At 45.5% G+C, this 23137-nt stretch overlaps 1 protein-coding gene across 1 annotated transcript; it reads left to right on the forward strand.

Annotated features, from left to right (window-relative positions):
* Positions 1 to 2606: 2606 nt before the first annotated feature.
* Positions 2607 to 22572, forward strand: LOC147016383 (arf-GAP with coiled-coil, ANK repeat and PH domain-containing protein 2-like). Its single transcript, XM_085847813.1, is given in 22 exon segments — positions 2607 to 3119; positions 3364 to 3421; positions 3712 to 3831; positions 6933 to 6986; positions 7253 to 7311; positions 8018 to 8201; positions 8304 to 8348; positions 8652 to 8747; positions 9200 to 9390; positions 9392 to 9565; positions 10056 to 10107; positions 10291 to 10394; positions 10925 to 11033; positions 11931 to 12208; positions 12302 to 12371; positions 14880 to 14974; positions 15431 to 15846; positions 16192 to 16394; positions 20140 to 20249; positions 20411 to 20521; positions 21303 to 21364; positions 21591 to 22572. Coding segments are annotated over 22 exon segments (2745 nt in total). The 5' UTR covers positions 2607 to 3066; the 3' UTR covers positions 21692 to 22572.
* The last annotated feature ends 565 nt before the right edge of the window (positions 22573 to 23137 follow it).

The following is a 23137-nucleotide window of genomic DNA, read 5'->3' on the forward strand; positions in this document are numbered from 1 at the left end:
ACCTGTCAAAGTAACATACTGCAGCCTGGATGGATTTTTCGGCATACTAGTTGATTGTACTAAGAGCAGGTGAGCAGTGATTCATGATTTTGGTAGTTTTACCAGAAGGGGGTTGCTGGCGGACCTTGAGCGTCCTGCGGAAATATGGGGGGACATCGCAGACAAAAAATATCGCAGACAGAGCAGTGGGGGCGAGACCAGAGAGGAGACGGTGGAAGACAGTAAGACCAGCAACCTGCCTGCGGTGAGAGAGTGAGAGGCCCAAGGACTCAGCCTCATTGCGGGAGATACTAATGATCCAAAATGCCTTGGTTTCCACAGAGTGAAGCTGAGAAAGGTGGGAGGCAGGAACATCAGCTCAGAGGGGAGAGCAGTACTCCATCAGGCTGCGGACGAAAGCTTTGTAAGTGGTCAGGAGCTCAGGTGGGCCGAGGAAGGACTTTGCACGACGGAGGATTCCCAGTCGACGACTGGCTTTGGAGGCCAGATTGGAAATGTGACTTTCCCAGGAAAGGTCGTGGCAGATAGTGAGACCCAGAAGCTTGAATGAAAGGACTTCTTCAAGAGGATTGTTGAAAAAGTAGATGGGGGGGGGGGGGGTTCCAGACAGTCCTTTTGGAGAGACATAGTGAGAGTGTCCTTGGATACCACAGGAAGAGAGTTTGGTGAGCAGGGCAGGGTGCCAGACTATATCGAAGGCACGTGCTATGTCTCGGGAGATGGCTGTGATTTCATGTCCGGTATTGAGGACCTCCATCCATTGTTGGGAGAGCTGAAGGAGAATATCCAGGGTAGAGTGACCTGGTCTGAATCCAAATTGAAGATCGGAAATCAAGCCATTGGAGAAGAGGAAGGATTTAATGTCTGAAGCGATGATGGATTCCATAACCTTGCAGATGATTGGGAGAAGGCTGATTGGTCTGTAGTTGCAGGGATCTGTTTTTGCACCTTTTTTATGAAGAGTGGTGATGTTTGCTGATTTCCAAGCAGATGGTCGATGACCTTGAGCAAATGAGAGTGCGAACAGAACCGAGAGAGGGTGAGCAAGAGCAGCAGAGCAGTTTTTTTTTAGGACACGTGGGCTGATGCCGTCTGGACCGGTTGCAGAATCTGAACAAAAATGTCTTTGAATTGTTCTGTGGCAAAGCAGTCAAGAATGGTACAGTTTTTGAGATTATCCTCTTCTCGACAAAGTCCCCTTTCTCCTTTGTACTGCCCATATCCGTGGCTATCACTTTAGTCGCTACATCACCGGTAGGCACAACAATGAGCATGGGATCGTTGTCTGAGACCTCTTCATCGTCACTGTCTTCATGATCTGGAGGCACTTGGACCCGCAGCACATTGAATTGTTCAAATTGTACACTGTATTTTCAGAGAGAGAGAGAGAGAGAGAGAGAGAGAGAAAGAGAGAAAGAGAGAAAGAGAGAAAGAGAGAAAGAGAGAAAGAGAGAAAGAGAGAAAGAGAGAAAGAGAGAAAGAGAGAAAGAGAGAAAGAGAGAAAGAGAGAAAGAGAGAGAGAGAGAGAATATATATTGGAGACCATTTCTGTGCGTCGACATATCTTCATCTTCAAGTCCAAACAACTGGACACATCACCTGGTATCGCTGCTTTCTCACACCGTGTTGCACATGACTTGTCGCGAGCTGGATCATTTCTGGTGATGCCAATCATTCCATTTGAGAGCTTGCACATTCTGTTCACCTGCATTCAGTAGCTTGGTCTGTGGACACCTGGTTAAATTGATCACCTGGTTAAATTGATGAGAACTTTCTGTTCACTACAAAGTTTGCCCTCCTCTACATGAACCCTGGTGCAGTTGTTTTCCAAGTTAGTCGTTTCTGTTAGATACACTGGTGACTTTGCCCCAATTTTGCATGGTAAGCATGGTCCTGCATGGTAAAAGCCAAAGCAGCAAGTCAGCAAAGACATCCAGATGACGTTTCCAGTTGCCATCTTGATTTGCTCGGATGAAACTGAGCATCGTGTCCAATTTGGTTTCACATGACAGGATACGTACGTTACTCGTTCAAAACGACAGACGATTAATTGTTTCTTTTTACCATATTTGGTCATAAATGTGATATCACTCCTTATTTGGGCATATTTGCCTCCGGGTTCCTCCTGGATATTGAGGAGTGCCCCAACACCGGTTGTTTTACACCAAATGCTGAGTTTGGACAAAAAGTGTCCACAAAAGTGAGACATATCAATTGGGCCATCGCTATAGATGGCCTGAACAAATTCCAAATGCCTTCCTGAACTCCTGCGAGGAAGGCAATGGCGAACCACGTACGCAGGACAACCCAATTGCCGATACAAACTGCTTCGACAGTCCTGGAGGAGGCTGCTGTCTTTGAGCAGAACACACCAACGAAGGAATGGAAAAACAGTACGAAGTGGGAGGAGCGAGGTCGAAAGGGGGCGGAGAGATCTCCGAAGTAGGCGGGGCCAGACTAACAGGGGGCGGGGTGAGTCCGAAACGGGGGCGGGGCGACTTCGGACGAACGGCCCTTCAGGAATGCGGATGAATCTGCTGCCCCCTCCTGGCGATCGCGCGTCTGTGAGGAAAATCGAAACAAATGATATTTAACAAACGTGGATCACCGATTGGTCGGACGTATTTATTTTGACCTTGTGATTATGATCCGTTTCAAAAATAAAACATTGTAATGAGAGCGGATGAAGAGCCGAGCTCTGCGATATAACTGATTTAAACGCTCGAGCGAGGTATCGCGAGATTTGGTGACGCGCGAGTTCCCCGAGGTTTCGCCGCCTCAGCTCAGTCCGAAGGTTCCGTGTCATCACGTCCACCTCGAGTAGAACGGCGAGTGGTTCCCTCGTCCGCCATGTTCCCGATCCCTCACTACTAGTTACATTCGCTCTTTGAAATCTCAACGTTTCAACTGTCATCGCGTCGCACGACTTGCGCTCACTTCCCTTCGCCCTTTTATCCGGTTGTCCCGACGTGTCTCTCACGCCCCGTACAGGATCCCGGACTCGGCTCGGAACTCGGCTCCGTACTCGGCTCGGTACCCGGCTCGGTACTCGCCTCGGTACTCGCCATGACGCTCACGGATGAGTTGGAGGAGTGTCTCAAGGACTCGCCGAGGTTCCGGTGTGTGTGTGTGTGTGTGTGTGTGTGTGTGTGTGTGTGTGTGTGTGTGTGTGTGTGTGTGTGTGTGTGTGTGTGTGTGTGTGTGTGTGTGTGTGTGTGTGTGTGTGTGTGTGTGTGTGTGTGTGTGTGTGTGTGTGTGTGTGTGTGTGTGTGTGTGTGTGTGTGCGCGCGCGCACTTGGCGGACACGTCAGCGCGGACCGCTGTGTACACGTCCCCTGACTGTGCGTTCTGTCCCCCGTTCAGGGCGTCCTTGGAGGTGGTGGACATGGGCGTTGGAGATCTGGAGACCAAGCTGGATAAGGTAGGAGGACCCCGGGTGGGGGGGGGGGTTGTCAGGGTCGTGCGGCTGTCGCTCACACGTCACGCATGACCAGGCATGAGGGACTCGGCACTTGAACTCGAGTTTTCCACCTCAACACAAGGGTCGTTGTCCACGTACCAAACACTGATCCACTTGTGCGCTCCTTCGGATGGGTGTATCCATGGCGACCGGAGACAATTGAACCATTGTGTCGTGTATTACTCGTGCGTTGTCGTCTCATGGGATTGTTTGTTTGTTTGTTGGTTTTTTTCCCCCGTTTTTCACTCCAGCTGGTGAAGCTCTGTGGAGGGATGATCGAGGCAGGCAAGGCTTACAACGTCGCCAACAAGCTTTTTCTGGGCAGCATAAAGGAACTCGCCAGCCATTGCCACAAGGACCAGCTTCTAGTGGTAACCTTGCACTCACTGCGCTCTGTGTCTCTGTCTCTGTCTCTCTCTCCATGGTATTGCCGAACAGGTGTATGCAGGTAGCCCTTTTTGTGCTTCATGCTCGACTGGCAGGCACACTGTTGCCCCATTAAGCGCTTCCTCTCCTTATTTGGATTTGTTTATTTACTTTGGCTTCTGCTTTTTGTCACCAGGCTGGTCTAAGTCGATGATTCATATCCACTTCCTTGATTTATCGATCACGGAAAGGAGAAGTGTCCATCCGTCCGCGCGTGTGTGTGTGTGTGTGTGTGTGTGTGTGTGTGTGTGTGTGTGTGTGTGTGTGTGTGTGTGTGTGTGTGTGTGTGTGTGTGTGTGTGAGTGTGTGTGTGTGTGTGTGTGTGTGTGTGTGTGTGTATCCGTCACGCTTCATTCTGAAGGGTTGGAAAGCTAAGAATCATTTTGCTGGGAACAAATAATTCCTGTCTTAAAAGCCAGTCTTTCTGGGATTGAAGAAGAAGAGGTGCGAACATGAGCTCGATGCAGCGGTTCCAACACTGGGTGTGCTCTGGCTTTCAAAAGGAATTGGCCACTGTGGCTCATCCAGGTTTAGAATGATTAGCCACAGGAGAAAGGGAATAGCCACATATTTTATTCAAAAATTTTTTTTTTAGCAATATGAAATAAGTTCATTTTAAGGCGGATGTGTGAGTTTGATGGGTGAGGTTGGTTGGATGAGTGAGTTGGATTGTTCAGATTGGTTGGATGAGTGAGTTTGATGGGTGAGGTTGGTTGGATGAGTGAGTTGGATTGTTCAGATTGGTTGGATGTGTGAGTTTGATGGGTGAGATTGGTTGAATGAACATCCATCAGGGGAGGTGGTGATTGTGTGTGTGTGTGTGTGTGTGTGTGTGTGTGTGTGTGTGTGTGTGTGTGTGTGTGTGTGTGTGTGTGTGTGTGTGTGTGTGTGTGTGTGTGTGTGTGTGTGTGTTGGGGGCGGGGGGTATGGTTGTTGTGCCTTTAGTAGGTGGTAGTGGGGGATGGGGGTGGTTGTGGACCAGGATTGGACCAACCTCATGCCAGTCAACTTCACTCATCCAACCAATCTCACACATCAAACTCGCTCATCCAACCAATCTCACACATCAAACTCATTCATACAACCAATCTCACCTGTCAACTTCACTCATCCAACCAGCCAAAGTCACCCATCAAACTCACTCATCCAAACAAACTCTCTCATCCAAGCAAACTCATCCTACTACAGGTGCTACTACTGATTGTGTCAAAACTCTCCTGGCAACCACTGACCCAACGAAGCATGTAGCGCCGAATGATGTCGAATCATTCTGGGAAAAAAAAAATGTAAATAAAATTTTGAGATGGGAATCATGCGTAATTTCGGTCGTTTTTATTTTTTTTTTTTTACGAGAAACTAGTTTAAAACTGCTAAAGTTAGTATATATAAGCTTGTACAAAATCACGCATGATTCCCTTAATCAAAACATACAAAGTGGCGGCCGTCTCGGCCGTCTAAACGAAGGTTGAATTCTGTGCTAAAATCACCCAAAATTCGTCTAAAACTGGTAAAAAAAAAAAAACCACTAAAACATGGATTAGCCACAGTGGCTAATGGGTGGTTTAAAATATTAGCCACAGGTAAGGGGGATTCGCCCTGTGGCGACGTGGCGAGCGGTAGCGCACACCCAGCAACAGTAACATTGATTATTCCACGACAACAGGAACCGTTTAGACTTTAGGACACTGAAGGAGCACAACAGCAACAACAACAACCACAGCCACCACAGCAGCAACTACTATGTGTTGTAAAAAAAAAAAAGAAAATCCTTTTTTTTTCTTTTCTTCCTGTTTTATTTAATTTTACATCGTCGTTGACGCTCGCAAACAGACATGCAATATGTTTCTGAAGTACAACATGCTGTCTTTGATTAAACCAATCAGCAAAGCGACGGCGAGCACACTGAGTATGTACAACAGCGTACTTGTATATCGTTTAGATGTGTAACATGAACGTTGGAACGGAGTACAGGAATTGAACCTGGTACCCAAGCATGGCCTTAACTTTCTGGGTAGACTGGGTAGGCGAGCCCAACCCCAAATTTCAGAGCCTATGAATATATTTCCGTTTTTGCTTTGTTCTCAAGAGGCTTTTCTCGTTGGATGAGGGATATATATAATTCAGAAATCTATGGTTTGAGTATACGTACTACTTCGATACTCAAGTCTTTGAAAGTATCTGATTGGTGTACCTGAAAAGATTTTGAGGCCGAACCAAGAATCTGCCTTCAGTTACGGCCCTGAATCTGAGGATTCGTGAATCGATCGCTTGGATGAGAACACAAATTTTCCAGCCATGTTAGAAGTAGGCAGAACGAGAACTTTGCTCTTGTTCGTGGGGTTAGGTCTCGCTTGCAGAGATGGGGTGGGATCTCGCTCGCGGTGTGGGGAGGCATGTGGGTCTCACTCGTGGTATGGGAGGGGGGCATGCGGGTCTAACAGCTTGGTATCAGTCCTTTCAAAGACATGTTTTAAACTAGATCCTATTATTACCTCCACCATCGAAGATGGAGGTTATGTTTTCTCCCTTGTCTGTCTGTCTGTTTGTTTGTTTGTTTGTCTGTGTACAGGATATGTCAAAAAGTTGCAGACGGATCAGGATGAAATTTTGTGGACAGGTTGGGTATGTGACAAGGACGAACTGATTAGATTTTGGTGAAGATCCAGATCCGATAATTTTTTTAAATGATTATAAACCTTTGAGAGATAGGGCTAAAAAAAAACGATACACAGCACGATATCTCAAAAATGTCTTTGGCCCGATATGTTCGACTGGATCAAGCATTGCATGGTGGAGGGTATGCGCTCTACCGTGTGCCCTTCTAGTTTGTAATGAGACTGCTGTTATTTTTCCGGACGACAGTACCGCTCGTAGGACATCCTTGTCGGTAGACGTTCGGAGCCGACTCGAGGAGAGAATTTCTCACCACTTTTGAGTCGAGACGAGTGCTGCTGTGCCAAGTTTAAAACGCTTTATGACCATTTTGTGTGCTTCCTTACGAATCGTTTCCTGAACGGAGCGATTGCTCTCGTTGCCTCTTTTGCAGGATACTCTGAAGCATTTCTCTGAAGGACTGGAGGAGCTGGTGGGATATCATTTGGTGCGCAGGTGTTTGTCGTCCTTTACCTCGGCCTCTTTTAGTCCGTGCTTTATTTCCTTCCTTTCTTTGCATCGGGCACTTGTACAAGTCTTTCTCATGTCTGCAAGTGTAGCTGTGCAAATGTGAGCTTTTATAGGCGTTGATAAGAAAAACAGGTTTGTGCTAATTGCTGTTAATGGAGTTTCTCTGTTCTCTTCACTTGTATCTGCATGTAGTTGTCACACTCAGGCAGGACACTCATTTAACACTCAGTATTTTGTATCCAGATCCTTTATGATCAAGCCCAGAGGTGCATCCGGACCAATCTACAGACTTTCATAAAAGAGTGAGTTTCAAAACGCTCTTTGCACACGAAGTCAAATATCCTTGTGCTTAAATTAAATTTTCATTGATCATGATGTGCGATGATGGGTTGACTTTGGTTCTGTGGGTTGTCCATGTATTTAAATAATTTGTCCATGGATGGTGTGCAAACCTCCTGAGATTGAGGCAACGGCAGATGTTGCCTCATAGGTTTGAGACGAGATGAAATCTCGTTCTTCCAGTGACTGTGATTGGAAGGTCTGGTTTATCGGGGTGGGGGGGGGGCGGAATCGTGTGAACTCTTTCTCGGGGGAGGACCAGTTTTGATCACGCTGACGATCACGTGACCTTTTGTAGTCGAACTTGTGAATAATGAGATATTTGTCTGATCTGATATTGCAGGGGATGATGATGAGGATGCCTTGACAGTTGTACTCGCGAGACTGACCGGGACGTGACCGATTCCGACAAGTGTGACTGCATTGTGGGTTTTTCTCCAAATGCTGATGTTTCAGGAAGCACTCGGAGGGTCAAACTTTCATTGTCACCGAGGTGGTTCTTTCCCTCGATTGTTCTTGAAGAGTGGTTTACGACCTTTGTACAACTTCTCCGTGCTTGAGAATAATTACCTTGCATGTCACGTGACATGAATCTTGTGCATTTCCTCGAATGTTTTTGGCTCAGTTTTTAAGGCCAACGTCGCCGTTGTAACTCTTCGCGCTGCACAGAGACATGAAGGGGTTCAAGGAGAGTCGGCGTTCGTTCGAGCGAGCGGCAGACGAGCTGGAGATGACTGTAGTCCGGCACGCCCAAGTACCACGTACGCGGCCGCACGAGGCAGAGGAGGCATGCAACCTGTACCTCGCGGCTCGCAAGTCGTACAGGCACGCGGCGTTGGAACACCTCATTCAGGCATGCCCACAAAGTCACACGCCCCATCCAGAATCGCCATTGGCTACACCCGTGATCCCGAGCTGGGTCTCTCCATTAATGTGACTGCGTGTGTCCCTGCAGACTCACGACTTGCAATCAAAGAATAAGTTGGTGGTTCTCGATTCTGTAAGTATCCACAGCATAAGATTAGTTACTTTCACCGCATGTTTAAGAGACTGAAGAAATGACCATTTTGGTTTATTTATAAGTGTTCCTGTGTCGCAGTGCAGTTGTTTTCTCAACTTGTCTGAGTGTGTGTCCGGCTCGTACAGAACTATTCATCCTTCTGCTTCTTGCGGATCTTCACATGATTTCTTGCTTTCGCCTGCACTCCTACCTTTACATCTTTCATCTGTGAATGTTCCATTTTTGTGATGCAAACAAAATGTATCATGGCAATCCATCGCTTTTACCTTCCTCTCCATGCAGGTGTGCTCTTATCTGCGTGCGCAGTTCACCTTCTTCCATCAGGGATACGATTGGCTGAATGATTTGGAACCTGAAATGAAGCAGCTGGCCGTAAAGGTAAGGGACCTGAAACGAGGGCACTGCAACCTGACTTTAAGAGAATTTCCTCGACTCTCCTCGTAGATCAAAGACCTGAAGGTGTTGTAAGCAAACAAATAAATAAATAAAAAACCTCGTTTGTCCCTCATCCACTTGATCCACACCCTTCCATCATTACCATGTTCCGCTTTAGACCCTCTGGCCTCCTTCTCTTCCAATGAGCCTCGGTGTGTTTGGTTAAAAGATAGTATACAAAAGGTTGGCTTCTTGTAATGGACACCTGTCTGAACGTAAAGGTTCTAACAGTAACCCCTTCATCTGACTTTATTAAGTGGCATGTTTTTTTTATTTTTCAATATGATTTGCCTTTGCTCCTGATGCTGACAACTGCACCACGGTGGAAGTTTTAGCTTCCCGCTCTTTTCAAGTCTTCTCTCGATTGCGCTTCTCTCTACCACTTTCCTTGACAGCTCGATGAGTTCAGACAGGTGGCAAGCCAGGAAAGGAAGGAGATGGAGGCTCGTCACGTCTCTGTGGAAATGCAGGTGCTGGCAAATTACACACTCGGTGTGTTGCTGTTGGTCAATGTATCACGATGCGATGGTGACATTTTGGTCACCTCGTACTCATTTTGCGTTCACCTTGACGTTTTAGCCTCACCGCTCCCTGTACTTTCTCACCACCCTCATTTGCTGTCCTTCTTTTTGCATCCTCTTTCCTCAGGATCCCTGCTGGAGGGAAGCAACGATTGAGCTCCGGCCGGACATTTCCCAAGGGGTTGTGCTGGAGGGCTATCTCTTTAAGCGTGCAAGCAACGCATTTAAAACGTGGAACAGGTGGGACGTGCGGAGATTGTGTGCTCACGTGTCCCACCGTCAGTGACGCACACCTATCTTGTGCACCTTTCTTTGTATTTGTATTTCAAGTCCAACACACACCACAACTGACCATGGTCCACACTGTTTTCTGACTATCAGTTTTTCTGTAGGATGGTGAGAACCATCCTTGGTCATACATGAGGGCAGGACTGTGTAATTTGGCCAGGACACAGGCACGCAATAGCCCACTCTTTTTGAAAAGCATCACGGGATCTTTAACATCCACCGGCAAGCACGAGCGGACGACCTGTGGGTGATTGACCCATCTGCGAGACGGCATGTGCACTCGTGCAATGCTTTGCCTGCAAAGCACCAGAATGACAGTTTGCAGTTGGATAGCGAATCAAACCCAGACGAGACGACCTGAAGGCAGGTATGCTACCTCTGAGCTAGTCTGTGTGTCCGCACACACTGCACTTACATCTGGGTTTTCACTTCTGCATTTCAGGCGTTGGTTCTCCATTCAGAGCAAACAATTGGTTTACCAGAAGAAGTACAAGGTGGGAAAATGTTCTGTGACATTGTTTTTTTCTGACATTCTTGCGATGCTTCTGTCGTAAACCGGTCTTGTCTTTGTGCCGCAGTCGCTGTGGGGTGTGGTTGGTGCAAATGGGTGTTTGTCATTCTTCTCTGTTTTATTTATTTATTTATTGGCATGACTCATTGTGGCGATGCGGTTGCAGGAGCCTGTGACGGTTGTAGTGGAGGATCTGCGGTTGTGTTCCGTGAAACCCGTCGAGGAGACTGAGAGACGATTCTGCTTTGAAGTTACATCTCCTCCAGCCAAGTCAGGCAATGGGAATTGAATCCCCTCATTCTGGGTCGTGGCCCTTCTACGCGGACCGTTTCTATCCTACCTTTTGATTTTCTTTGGTTTGAACTCTCCGTCACCCCGTCATAACCGCTTCACTTTCACAGGACCACGTTGCTGCCTCGTTTGTCCTTTTCCCACCCGTTCCTCTTTGCTTCATTATCAGTGCACCGGCATCTCATTCTCTACCTCTTTCATGAACCTTATCCTTGGAGAGAAAAAAAAAAGGATGATATTGCCATTCTGTGTTGATATTGCAGTTGCATTACCCCTTAGAACAATCACAAGTGTATCACGGCATGATGGACGGTGAATATGAATCCCAAGAGATCTGAGCTTGATTCCTTTTGTAGATGAAGGTTGTCTGATAAGATCCCCAAAGAACTTCCACGGGCCTCGACTGTGTGTACAATAACTAAATAAATAAAAATGTATCCTCGTGAGATAGAGTTGGAAGGCATATGTGAGCTGGTATTCCAACCAGGCGTCTGTATGTGTCTGCGTAGGACATGCGTACTCCAGGCAGACTCGGAGAAGCTGCGCGAGCTGTGGGTGCGAGCCGTGCAGACTAGCATTAACTTCGCCTACAACGATACGGAGGATAGACAGGAAGAGGTGAGGGTCAGAGGACGGAGGCTTCGTCCTGAGACTCGGTTGCTTGCCTCCTCTTTTCATGACACGGGAACTAGATCCTGACAGAATGCACTGTTTATATCCGATGGACGACGTGTGATCCACGCCCGTTCCAAACTTACGGACATTTCACTTCTTTCACTCCCTTCTTCTGTCGCGTCGATGGGGGCGCACCATCAATCTGACAAATTGTAGATGTCCTCTCTTTTAGCCCCATAAATGGTCTGTAGTGGCATTTAAAAGATTCTTTTTTTTGACCTACTTGCCATCTCCAAGGGGTCAATCGGATTGTTTTTTGCACAGATTGACTTTTTAAAAACTTTTTGAAATGTGCTTTTGTGTATTTTCAGACACAAACGAGTATCGATTCATTCTACATGTTGTTTTTTTCACTCCTGAGTCTCGCTTATGATTGGCATTCCTCCTTTTGAGGAAACTTGCTCGGTTTAGTTCTGTCCGTCTGTATCAAAATCGCTTCCTCGTGCCTTTGTGAAGTACCGTATCTTCGCAACTCATGATTGGCTCTTGGTTGTACTTGTTGTCACATTCATTTGTATTTCTCCCCTCAATTGGAACTTCATGACTTCATATCAAAGAAATCTCCTATATTGATGGTTTATCAAGATGATCTTTTGAAAGTGATGCGAGTATAATTATATAGATATGGATTGTTGAAATAAGAGGGTGTGGGTGGTAAAGGTATCACAAGTACTGAACATCGGGGTTTGTTTTTCATCAACATATATATATACACACACTTTTTATTTTTTTGTTAGTAGCTTTCGTGTCATGAATTCTTATCGAGGCCCTATTTTTGGTTTGTTGACAAATTGGTTTCTCTTTGCCTCCCCATTTTTGCACAAATATCAATTATCTCAGCAGGCCGAAACCTCCCCAAGACAGCAACCCAGCTCGGAGGACACTAACCTTCAGGTCAATCAGCTGGGGATGGGAGCTAGCTCCGACACCTTGCAGCAGAATCCTGGGGTGACCACCCATTTGGCCGTAATCTCTCAGCCCCCTAAGTGTTCGGCGCTGAGACGGATACAAGCGGTGAGGGGAAACCAGTACTGCTGCGACTGCGGGAGGGAGGATGCCCGGTGGGCCTCCATCAACTTGGGGGTCTCGCTCTGCATCGAATGCTCTGGAATACACCGGTGAGATCGATACGGCACTTCTTGAAAACGAGGCGTTTTATGATCTGAGGGTGGAACAAGGTACTGAAGGTAACGATATCTCTTTGTGTGCAGGAGTCTGGGGGTCCACCTGTCCAAAGTGCGCTCTCTCACTTTGGATACCTGGGAACCCGAACTCATTAAGGTACGTGAACATCCATTGCCTTCAGCTTTAGCTCTTTTCTTATTTTTGTGTTTTGACTTGTCCCTTGCGAGACTGTTTCTGTGTCCTTCAGGGTTTTAATCGGGGCCTTCTATTTAATACGTATGCAAGTGTGGTATTTTAACCTTCCCTCCCTACATGCTCCATAAATCCCTTCTCTTCCCATTCCTCCCACACTCTCTCTACCCTCCTCCTCCATGCTCTCTTTCTTTCACTCTTTCTTTCACTCTCTCTTTCTCTCTCTCTCTCTCTCTCTCTCTCTCTCTCTCTCTCTCTCTCTCTCTCTCTCTCTCTCTCTCTCTCTCTCTCTCTCTCTCTCTCTCTCTCTCTCGCCTATCATCGGCCCTTCTCTTGCTTTTATAAGTTTGTAATCTCTCTCAAAGTCGGTCGGTCTCCAACCATCCATTGGGACCATACTCTGTACAGAGCGTCGGTGCTGCCGGAGCAGTTTCCTGCGTTATTGGGCACAATCCTGGACAGGTTGCCACTCTCTCCTCGTGTATAACCTGCACTAATAAGTGTGTGTGTGCCTCCTCCATAACTTAAAAACCATGAAAGCAGGCAACCTGAAGCATTGCATGCATATGAAGAAAACTCCAAGGAAGTGCATGACTGAAAATTGGGTGTTTGGGTTCATTAAAACACCCCTTTTGAAGATAATTAACGGCCTTGTATAGTTATATCCTTCATCGGGCGCATCCTCGGTTACCGCTCTCCATTGGATCTGAAGGTTTATCCTCGGTAATTTCGCTGGGGTCTGAAGCCGCCATGTTTTTTTTTTGGCCTGCCCAACCATGCCGTGACTTGGAACAGGCCGTAACGATTTCTTCACGATAAAGTTTTTTTTTTTTTTCTTCACTTGTCTCACTCAGATAATTATCCAATGCCTGTTCATCAGAGCTACGAATCGTTGTGTACGTCGCTTTTGTAAGCGCTGTAGTTTTCAAATTTAGGAGGTTGGAGCGATTTCAAGCATTGCATGATACGATTTTCCACAATCTACTCTCACGGACTAATTAAAGTATATCATCGAGATATTAATTTAGTTCTGAGAATCCGATATCGTCTGGATTAAATAAGTGTCGAAATCTGTTGTGAAATCTAATAATTTATAGAAATAACGAGTCTTGTAACTAAGCTGATATACCTATTTACTGTAAGCAAGCAAAGCGATGTTCCCTCCTTCATACATACACAAGAACATGTGAAATTTCCAAAGCATTAAACGTATCTTTTTCAACTGTTTGGATTTAGGGACGTACCAAAATTAACCAGCTTCATTGAGCTGTATGATTTAATGCATTCACTGCAAGACCTCGTGCTCTGTCCCGCAGAGGGACTGCCTATCCATAGCGTCTGCAAGATCTGTGTTGATATTTCTGGAGGTTTTGTGAGGTGCTCTACAGGGAATCAAAGCAAATCTGGTGAAAAACAGCCGTTTTAAAAATAAAGCTATTACATTTGCGTGGACCGCGAATGATGTACCACGTGACGCGTGCACAGACGAGCAGGCAACATGGCCGATTATCTGCTATGTTTATTTCACGGGCAATTAAACTTTGCGATGTCTCCAGGGTTGTTCTATGTTGAACAGCAACCCTTTTGTGGATAAAGTCATTATTTGAACGAATTCATTTTATTTCTTTAACTGCTGTGTGTGTGTGGTGAAGACCGGCTTTAAAGTTAAAGGGATCCTTTATGGTGTGCAGCCACAGCCTCGCCCAGCCGTTCCTTATCAATCATTTAATTGGAGTGCTTCCTTGAGTGCTTGATTGCCAAGATGTGTCCGGGTGGTGGTTATGTCTGGACGGGAGTTTGTCTCTGGACATGTGTGAGCGGTGTTTGTCTCCGGGTAGCTTGGCTCTGGACGCGTCCGGGCGGTGTTTGTCTCCGGACAGCTTGGCCCCGGACGCATCTGGGCGGGATTTATGTCTGAACGGGAGTTTGTCTTCAGATGTGTCCGAGCAGTGTTTGTGGCTGCACGGCTTGGCTCCGGATTCGTTTGGCAAGTTTTGTCTCTGGCCTGTGTTTATAGCATGACTGGTAGAAAATGGATTTCAGACGTAATTTCGTTTCCATCTTCACTTTTATTCGATGCAGAATAATTTTGATAAGACAGTATGAATCGTAATCAGTGCTCCACCACATGTCTGCCATCCCTTCCTCTCACCTCACACTGTCTTCCCTTCCCCAACACCCTCCTCGCTCCCCCTCTCTCCTCTCTCATTCACTCTTCTCCCCCCCTCTTTTTCTCCCCCCCCCTTTAGTATCCCCATCAGCAAAGTGATGGGTGGTATTTGCTCGTAAATAAAGAAATGGTTCCCTGATCGAAGAGTATTAACTCAAAGTTTTCCTTTTTTCTGAAGTTTTCCCGTTTTCTAACTATTTCATTGTGATTTCTATTAATTATCTGTGCGACACATTAATCTACCATTCATGCTCGGCCGATCACTTACCTTCCTCCACCGATTCCTCCCCACGTGTTGCTAGCTGATGTGTGAACTTGGCAACAGTGAGATAAACAAGATCTATGAGAGCAACATAGAATCATCCACATTAAAGAAGCCGGTCCCGGAAAGCTCTTGGTGAGTAGAATCGAGTGGTGGGGGCTGGGGTTGGGGGGGGGAATTTTTATCTTGTCAATGTTAAATGGTGAAAGTGAAGTGAGTGGTGATGTGGCGATTTGGCATTTTTACGATGTGGCATGAATTCACAGCAAACTGAAAGGGTAACTTATTTAAAAGTGTGTAAGTGATGCTGTACCTGAAAAAGACAGGTTCGGACAGCAAAAAATCATAAAAACTTAATAAGAAGCTTTCTCTGTTAATCTGCATCCCAATCTATCAGCAGTGCCTTAATCACAGCAGTGTCACCAGAACCCTCCACGAATCTGAGGCCTCAACTTGTTAAAGGTGGACAGGTACCTGAAGAGCCAGAGAGGAAATCCATGGATCCCACTACCCCCTTTTTCAAAACGTCTTTCATCCATTAACTTCTTCCCCGTCTTCCAATTCTCCCTTCCCTTTCCTCCAAATCCCCAGCAAAGAGCGAGAAACCTGGATCCGTGCCAAGTACGTAGAGAGGAGGTTTCTTTGTCCACGGCCCAGGGGTGCGAAACCTGGAGTTTACAGGAAAGAAGGAAGCAATGTGGATGAGGCGGGTGTTCAGCAGGATGACGAGCAAGCGGAAACAGAGCCAGGGGTCAAGCATCGGCAAAAGACAGCCGTGTCGGAGCACAAAAATGGTGAGGAAGCAGGGGGTGGGACGGAACCAAGAAATTGTGAGTGCGACCGGCGAGACGTGGTTTTAGAGCAGGTGACGGAGGTTGGTGGTGGCCATCGGAGAGCTCTGAGGCGATGGAGGCTCAGTGGGAAGTCGAGACCTGGTTTTGAACCCGTGGTTCGGTCGGCAGCAAAGTCCGATCTGGAATCGCAGGACTCTTCTCGCGAGGTCACAGGCAAGAAACGGTGATGGTTGTTGCAAGAACTTAAATTCGTTTGTGTCGTAATTCTATTGTCATCATTGGGCAAGAGCACAACACTCGTTATTTTCACGTGATACCTGAACTTAAGTACAACGGCACAACGAGGGAAGGATAAGCTGAAGGACAAAATGCAGTGAAACGCACCCGAATGATATCGCTGTTTATACATTGCCCGTGTGGCTACCAAACAGGAGAATTTGGTCATCAGAGGAAGCCTGAGTTGGTCATGATGTAAGTGCCAGAATAATTGCTTTTGAGGTGTTTACCATGTACCAGAACCCTCTACGCATCCAGCGGTTACTCTGATGTTGTTCACAGGTAAGGAGGAGGGACGGAGTGAAGCAGAATTGAAGGAGGGATCTGAAGATTGCGTGGAGTGGGACGCCGGTCTGGCTTTGCACGGTGCGGCACGGTGCGGGGATCTGCGGGCACTGGCTCTCGCCATCGCTCACGGAGGAGACGTGAACTACGTGCATCGGACAGCCGAGGGAACGACGCCTCTCATTCAAGCCGTGATCGGGGTATGATGCTCGATGATTGGGGTCGATGAATGTGTCCAAACTGAACGCGTGCTTATTCTTCCAAATCTTTGATTGTGTCATTGTTTGCTTTGCAACGTGCGGTATTCACCCACAATTCAGCATGTTTACTCTGAACATGTTATGTCATCACTTCTTGCGTATGCAGCACAGGGGTGTGAGTAGATCATTGGTTGAGGGTACGGCTGTGTCACTGACGCAATGTCCTCTTTAGGGTGGAGTAGGAATATGTAATTTGTGCCGGCGATAACTCGCCTAGTCTTTGCAAAGGACACTGTGAGGTCTTCATCATCCAACGGCTAATGCTGGCAGACGGGACCACCCAGTTTAACATCCGTCCGAGGGATGGCACACTCATTGATGCCTCAACGTGACTGCGAGAAGCCGAGATTCTAACCCAAGTTGGATGCCTCATAAGCAAGTGTGCATGCCTCTAGGCCAGGGGTTCTTAACCTTTTGATGATTCCAGACCCCCAATGGATTGCCCAACATGGTCCCATACCCCCTTCGCTTGACTGTCTAAATCATCATCATCATCATCCTATTTGTTGACAGTATGAATTCCAAAGATGTCAATAGCTTGAATTTATTTTAGATATGGATAGCTAGGAATAGAACATGAAAGGCAATCATAAGCATTTATCATATATATATTTACAAAAAAAAAAAAAAATAACTGAGAAATTGCAAATATACAAGCAGTGACAAGTATTTTACAACATAACTTTGATTCACCTATTTCAGATTATAAATCAGCAACTTTACTTCTTGTAGTTGAGTTTTATTACACAAAAGAAGAAAACAAACTTGAATGTGCAGTTTTTCAATATGTCGACTCCATAACACACACTCTTACTAATCTAGTGAGATATCTGATGTTGTTTTTGTGCAATCAAAATATGGAATCGGGGTACAGTTACTGACAATGCTACTCGCATGTCATCTGATACATCAAGTCGATTTCTCCACTTTGATTTCAGATTTAATAATGCAGAGAATCCTGTTTCACAAAGGTACCTAGTTGTGAAGGGAACCAAAACATTCATTGCCCTCATAGCCAAGTTTGGGTAAGCTGCGATTTGCTCACACCAAAACTGCTTGACATCCATCCCAGCCCTTTCAAAATCAGCTTTCTTTCTTGGGTCTTCTTGGAAGTCAATAAAATCATCCTTTGCTGAATCGTTGTCACTCAATCTCGAGATATCAAACGAGAAAGGGTTTTGGATCCAAACAGATTCGATGCTAAGATCATCAAAATCTGAGAAGTAACCTTCAAAATTTGTACATAGGACTTCCAAATGGTTCTTGACTTCTTGAAGTATTTCTGCAGGCAATGATTTACCATCTCCAATTACAATATTGTCTAGGATTGGAAAGTTTGCCAGATTTCCGCTTTCAATACGGCGACTCCAAATAGGTAATTTCTTTGTAAATGCGACAACTTTTCCCTTGGCTTGAATAATGTCCACGTCCCTTCCTTGCATTGACATGTTCAATTCATTGAGGAGACTAAAAATATCAGCCAAATATCCCAGGCTAACAATAAAATGTTCATCTTCAAAATGATTTGCTAGGGGGGATTGTTGATGCTTGAGGAATTCAACAATTTCATCCCGAATTTCCACTACACATTTGAAAACACTGCCACGACTCAGCCAACGTACCTCTGTGTGGTACAATAATACGCTATGTTCCGCTCCAATCTCATCACAGAATTTTTGAAATAGCCGATGATTCAATGCACGTCCACGAATAAAGTTGACTGTTTGCACAACTATTCCCATCACTTCTTTAAGTTTCTTTGGCAATGTTTTGGATGCCAAAGCTTGGCGATGTAGAACACAGTGTGTGGTGAGCACATATGGAGTTTTCTCCTTGACCACAGCAACAAATCCAGATTTTTTTTGCCAATCATGGCAGGAGCTCCATCCGTATAAATTGACCCAATCAAATCCCATCCTAACTCATGGCGATCCAAGAACGGTTGGATCAGCTTGAATACATCAACTGCGTTGGTTGTTGTTTCGAGTCGTTCACAAAATAAAAACTCTTCCTTGATGTTCTTTTCATGTGCATAGCGTACAAATACAAGCAATTGACTGTGGTTTGAAACATCAGTTGATTCATCGATCTGCATACTGATTTTTGCAGGATTCTGTTTAATCTCGCTGGCAACTTGGGTTGTTATGTCCTGACTCATGTCTTTAATTCTCTGGCGTACACTGTCGTTGGACAAGGGTCTCCCAGCACTATTTTAGCCATCTCCAGTGCACTGGGCTTCCCTAGGGTCTCTCCAATCGTGTGGGGCTTCTTTTCTTTGGCAATCATGTACGAAACTTTGTAGGAGGCTTCTCGAAGAGGTTTCCCAGGAGCAGCAAACCCATATGATGAAAGAGTTGCTTTCTGATCATAACGAACTCTTTTCAACTTAAAAGCATCAATCGATATGCCAACATGATTACTGTGCTTGCTTTCGAGACGTTCTCTCAGTCCTGATGGCTTCAAATTTCCATCGCTCATTACCAAATTGCAAATCATGCATTGGGGTCTTTCAGTTCTATCTCGTTCTGTCAAACAGGTGAAGCCAAAAACCAACATATGAATCATTCCACTTCCGTTTTTTGACAGACATTTTGCAACAAATCTGTGAAAGAAAAAAATACAAAAACTGTAAAATGCATACCGGTAATGAAAATTCAAATAATACATGATTTTTTTTTTTTTTTATGGAACAACAGTATCCGAGAAATTATTAAAAAAATAAATAATAATAATAAGTAATACATTTGTGTCATTCCTAAAACAGTTAATTGCTACCAGAACCATGTCACATTAGGAAAACCAGTGCGAGCAGCATCATTAATTAAATTGGGCTTCAATGAGAAAAATGCAAAATGATATTAAGACTCCCATGAAAACCACCTCCCCTTGCCACCAATAAGCCTACTAACCCATAACCATGTTATACTTACCATATCTTATAATCATAATTAGGCTTATGATAAATATAGCCTGCACTTAAAATGGCTAAATATGCATCCAAATATGTACTATAAACTGCAAAAATTATGCATTTCAAAATAAATATTGGATTAAGTACCGGTACAAGTAACTTAGGAAAATAAGTATTTGAGCTAAAAAAAATAAAGGCCAAAGGCCTATCATTTGCACATTAGGGAATGCATAATTATCCTATGCCTAATAATATTTAAACATCTAATACTCAATCTTAGGCATAGAAGAGACAATGCATGCAGAAGAAATATAAAGACACTCACGAGAAAAATGTGAAGAAGGGATGGACGTAGAGAGCAGTCGAACCCCGACCACGCCTACAGCTCTACTGTCAAATTCAAAACACGGGGAAGAGTCGAAAGACGTTCGTGTCAGGGTTGCCAAATATCATTTAGTTTTAGAAAAATCATTATTTGTTTCTGCTTATTTCGTTCATGAAAATTAAGGGGAGATCTTAATGTGTGGTTTTAAAATATTGAATAACAGTGCTAGTTATAATCTAACATTCTAACCAACTATAAATTAATAAATCAAATATATACAAATATTCAGAGATTGAGTCCCATACCCCCGGTTAAGAACCCCTGCTCTAGGCCATCCTGCCAGCACGTCAACAGTATGTCCACAAAAGTGATGCTAATGAGTGGTAGTTACTCGAGGCCCATTGGTGATGTTATACTCACAATTAACGCTTGGTGTCCATCCAATCCAGAACTCTCTCGCAGTCTGCGAGTTCCTTCTGCAGAATGGAGCGAAGGTGAACCATCGGGACGACCACGGGCGCAGCCCCCTTCACCACGCCACGTACCTGGGCCACACCGGGTAGGCACTGCAGTCTAAGCTGTTGAATAGCACCCAACTGTGATCGAATGGCACGTACCTGGGCTAAGCTGTTGAAGTGGCACTAAGTGTGATTGAATGCATGAAATGAAATGTTATCCACCAAGGGACTGTTTCAATGAGGCCACACTCTGTGCTTTCAGGCAGGTGTGTTTGTTTCTGAAGCGCGGAGCAACTCAGCTCGCTCTGGACGAGGCTGGGCAGGACCCTCTTAGCGTTGCTGTTCAGGCTGCGAATGCAGATATCGTTACATTGTGCGTATCCTGGTGAACTTCCTGTAAACTGGGTGCATAATCCTTACTATAATTCACGGACGGGTGTGCGTGTGTTTGTCGCGCTACTTCTCCTACAGTTGTGGGCCGATTACATTCAAACTTGCTGCGTAGGATCAGCGTGACCCCAATTGGTGCATAGGGGCGTTTTTATCTTTGCCGGTGGTCTTGATTGTGAAAAGGGGTTGGGGGGGGGATCCAAATTCTTTATGTAAATGTGTATCGAATAGCACCACTCCAGGTGGGAAAGGTATTACAAGTCCCCACCCTTCACAATACTGCACAGCATTCCTGTCCAGTCATTTCCCCACGTTTTCCAGTGCAGTGACGTGTTTTGAATTACGTAGCGAGGGGTGTTTTGGAGAGTTCGTTTGAATTACATGTTTGAATAAGGATAATAACATAACCCCCCTGGCCACTCTCTACGGGAGCGGGTGCTTCTAGTGTGTTATAATTGAGTGAAACAAGTCAAAAATCATGAAGTTGGAATGGGGTGGAGTCTGGAACGCAAACTCACTCTTCATATACTCTACAACCATTCCCTCTATCCTTCCCTCACCATCCTCCCTTAAAATATCTTCATTTGTGAATCAAGGAAGAGCATCTTTCCCCACTCCATCCCAAGTTTAATTTGATCCACCATCGCCGTTTTCGTATTTAGACATCCCGTACAATCGATCAAATGCTCATTTGGAAAGACTTTCGAGGGTGAGCCGAAACCAAAGCAAATGGAGTATAACTAACAAGATGTTTTTGGAAACAGATTGCGTCTGGCGAGGATGTATGAAGAGATGCGAGAATCCGAGGGACCATACGCCCAGGAAGGTATCCGTCTCACAACGAACACGCGAGGTGTTCGAACGCCGCTCGAACACCTCGCGCCTGCACCGACACGTTGTCTGTTGATTAAAAATGTTTGGCCTTTCCATCTGGAGCACCAATTGATGTGTAGCTTGTGTTGGACAAACAAATGTATTAATGCTCGACCATCTTGGTTCCCATTTTAACATTTCCTGCTCCGTTCATCCTCGCTTGCATTGCACTCTTACAGGAGACGAAACCTACCACGATATCTTCAGGGATTTTTCACACCTCGCCTCCAATGAGCCCGACCGCCTGAACCGTCGAAGCTTTGACGACACTCCTCCGTAACGTGCCCATCCCTTCGAACGCTGTATGCTCACCTGGGTCTCGTCTCACATGATACGCTCACCACCCATGACCATTTACCCCCGTGGACCCCCCACTCTATTACCGCCGTACCAGCATTCGATTCCTCTGTATTTCATGGGGAACGAACTATTCCTGCAAAGGTAATGCTTTATTGGAAGAAAAAAGAAAAAAGAAAAAGTTATTGTTAAAAATTGCTTTTTATTCACCTTGCTACTACCAAAAAGGTAAACTCGAAGAATTGTATAAACGTGCTGTTTCGTGCATAGCACTCAGTTGCTGTTGTCTTTCACCACTCGCTTTGACTTTTTAAACGATTTTTGATCAGAGCGTATCGGACGGTGAAGAACCCTGAAGGGTACATTTTGTATATTTTTTTTTGTCTTATTTGTATCATTGGTTATTGTATCAGGCGGTGAACGCCTGTTGTTAGCAGGGCCCAAATCGACATTCGTGTTTGAATCGTTTTTCTTTTCCTTTGTCATTCCATGAGCAATTATAGGCAAAGAAGGGACGGCAATATGATGGTTTTCTTCTGGGTAAAGAACTCGTACGTGACCCCATTGACACTTTTCAGATAACTGGCTTCGCTGAGCAGTGAAGCGAAATTCATCCACATGGCGAAGAGTCCATTGCTTGAGCCCTTTGCGAGTAAATCGTGGTGCGTGCATAACCACTGAAGTCGTACAGTGTGGCTTGCTTCGGCGGTCACATTTCTAATGTTTCAACACTGAAGGTGCAACCAGTTTGCTGAGGATGGGCAATGGACACCTATAAATCATTACTTTAGGTTTCGAAGACCTACAAATCATGTAAAAAAAAAAAACACACATATATATGTAATAAAATGCTGCAAAATGCCATGCAGTATTGCTTCTTGTTTGTAAATGGTACATATTGTTGATGTACGTGTGATGTAAAGGAAAGGTGTTTATTTGACCAAGAGCTTGGACACCTTAGTGGAGGCCTGTCCCGCTACATAATGGAGCACTTTTTTTGTTGTTGTACATATTGTCGAGGCTCGTATAAGAGCTAACACGAAGCCAACACACCACGCACAACATTGGGGGCAGGGGGTGGGGAGGCAGGAGACAGAGGGGTGGGAGAGAGAAGGACAAAACAGTGGGGAACAGAGACATTGGAAGGAAGAGGGATGGGGCCGGGAACACGGGGGTACACAAGATGGACATTGCAGGGACTTTCAGGACCTTACACGAGAGGGAACTTTTGGGATGGAAAGCAGGGAATTTGAAGGAGGTGGGTTTGGGGTGGATTAGTGGGGGTAGAAAAGATCGAGGTTTTGGATGGGGGAAGATAAGAGGTGGTGGTGAACTGCTGTTTTGAAGACCTGGAGGGAAGAATGGGATTGAAGAGAGTGAGGGAGTTTGTTCCCAAGGTGGGAAAAAATAGGAATGAAAGAGTGAAGGT

Source organism: Eptatretus burgeri, chromosome 11, assembly GCF_056783735.1.
Source record: "Eptatretus burgeri isolate ZD-2024b chromosome 11, Ebu_testis_v1, whole genome shotgun sequence".
NCBI lineage: Eukaryota > Metazoa > Chordata > Myxini > Myxiniformes > Myxinidae > Eptatretus > Eptatretus burgeri.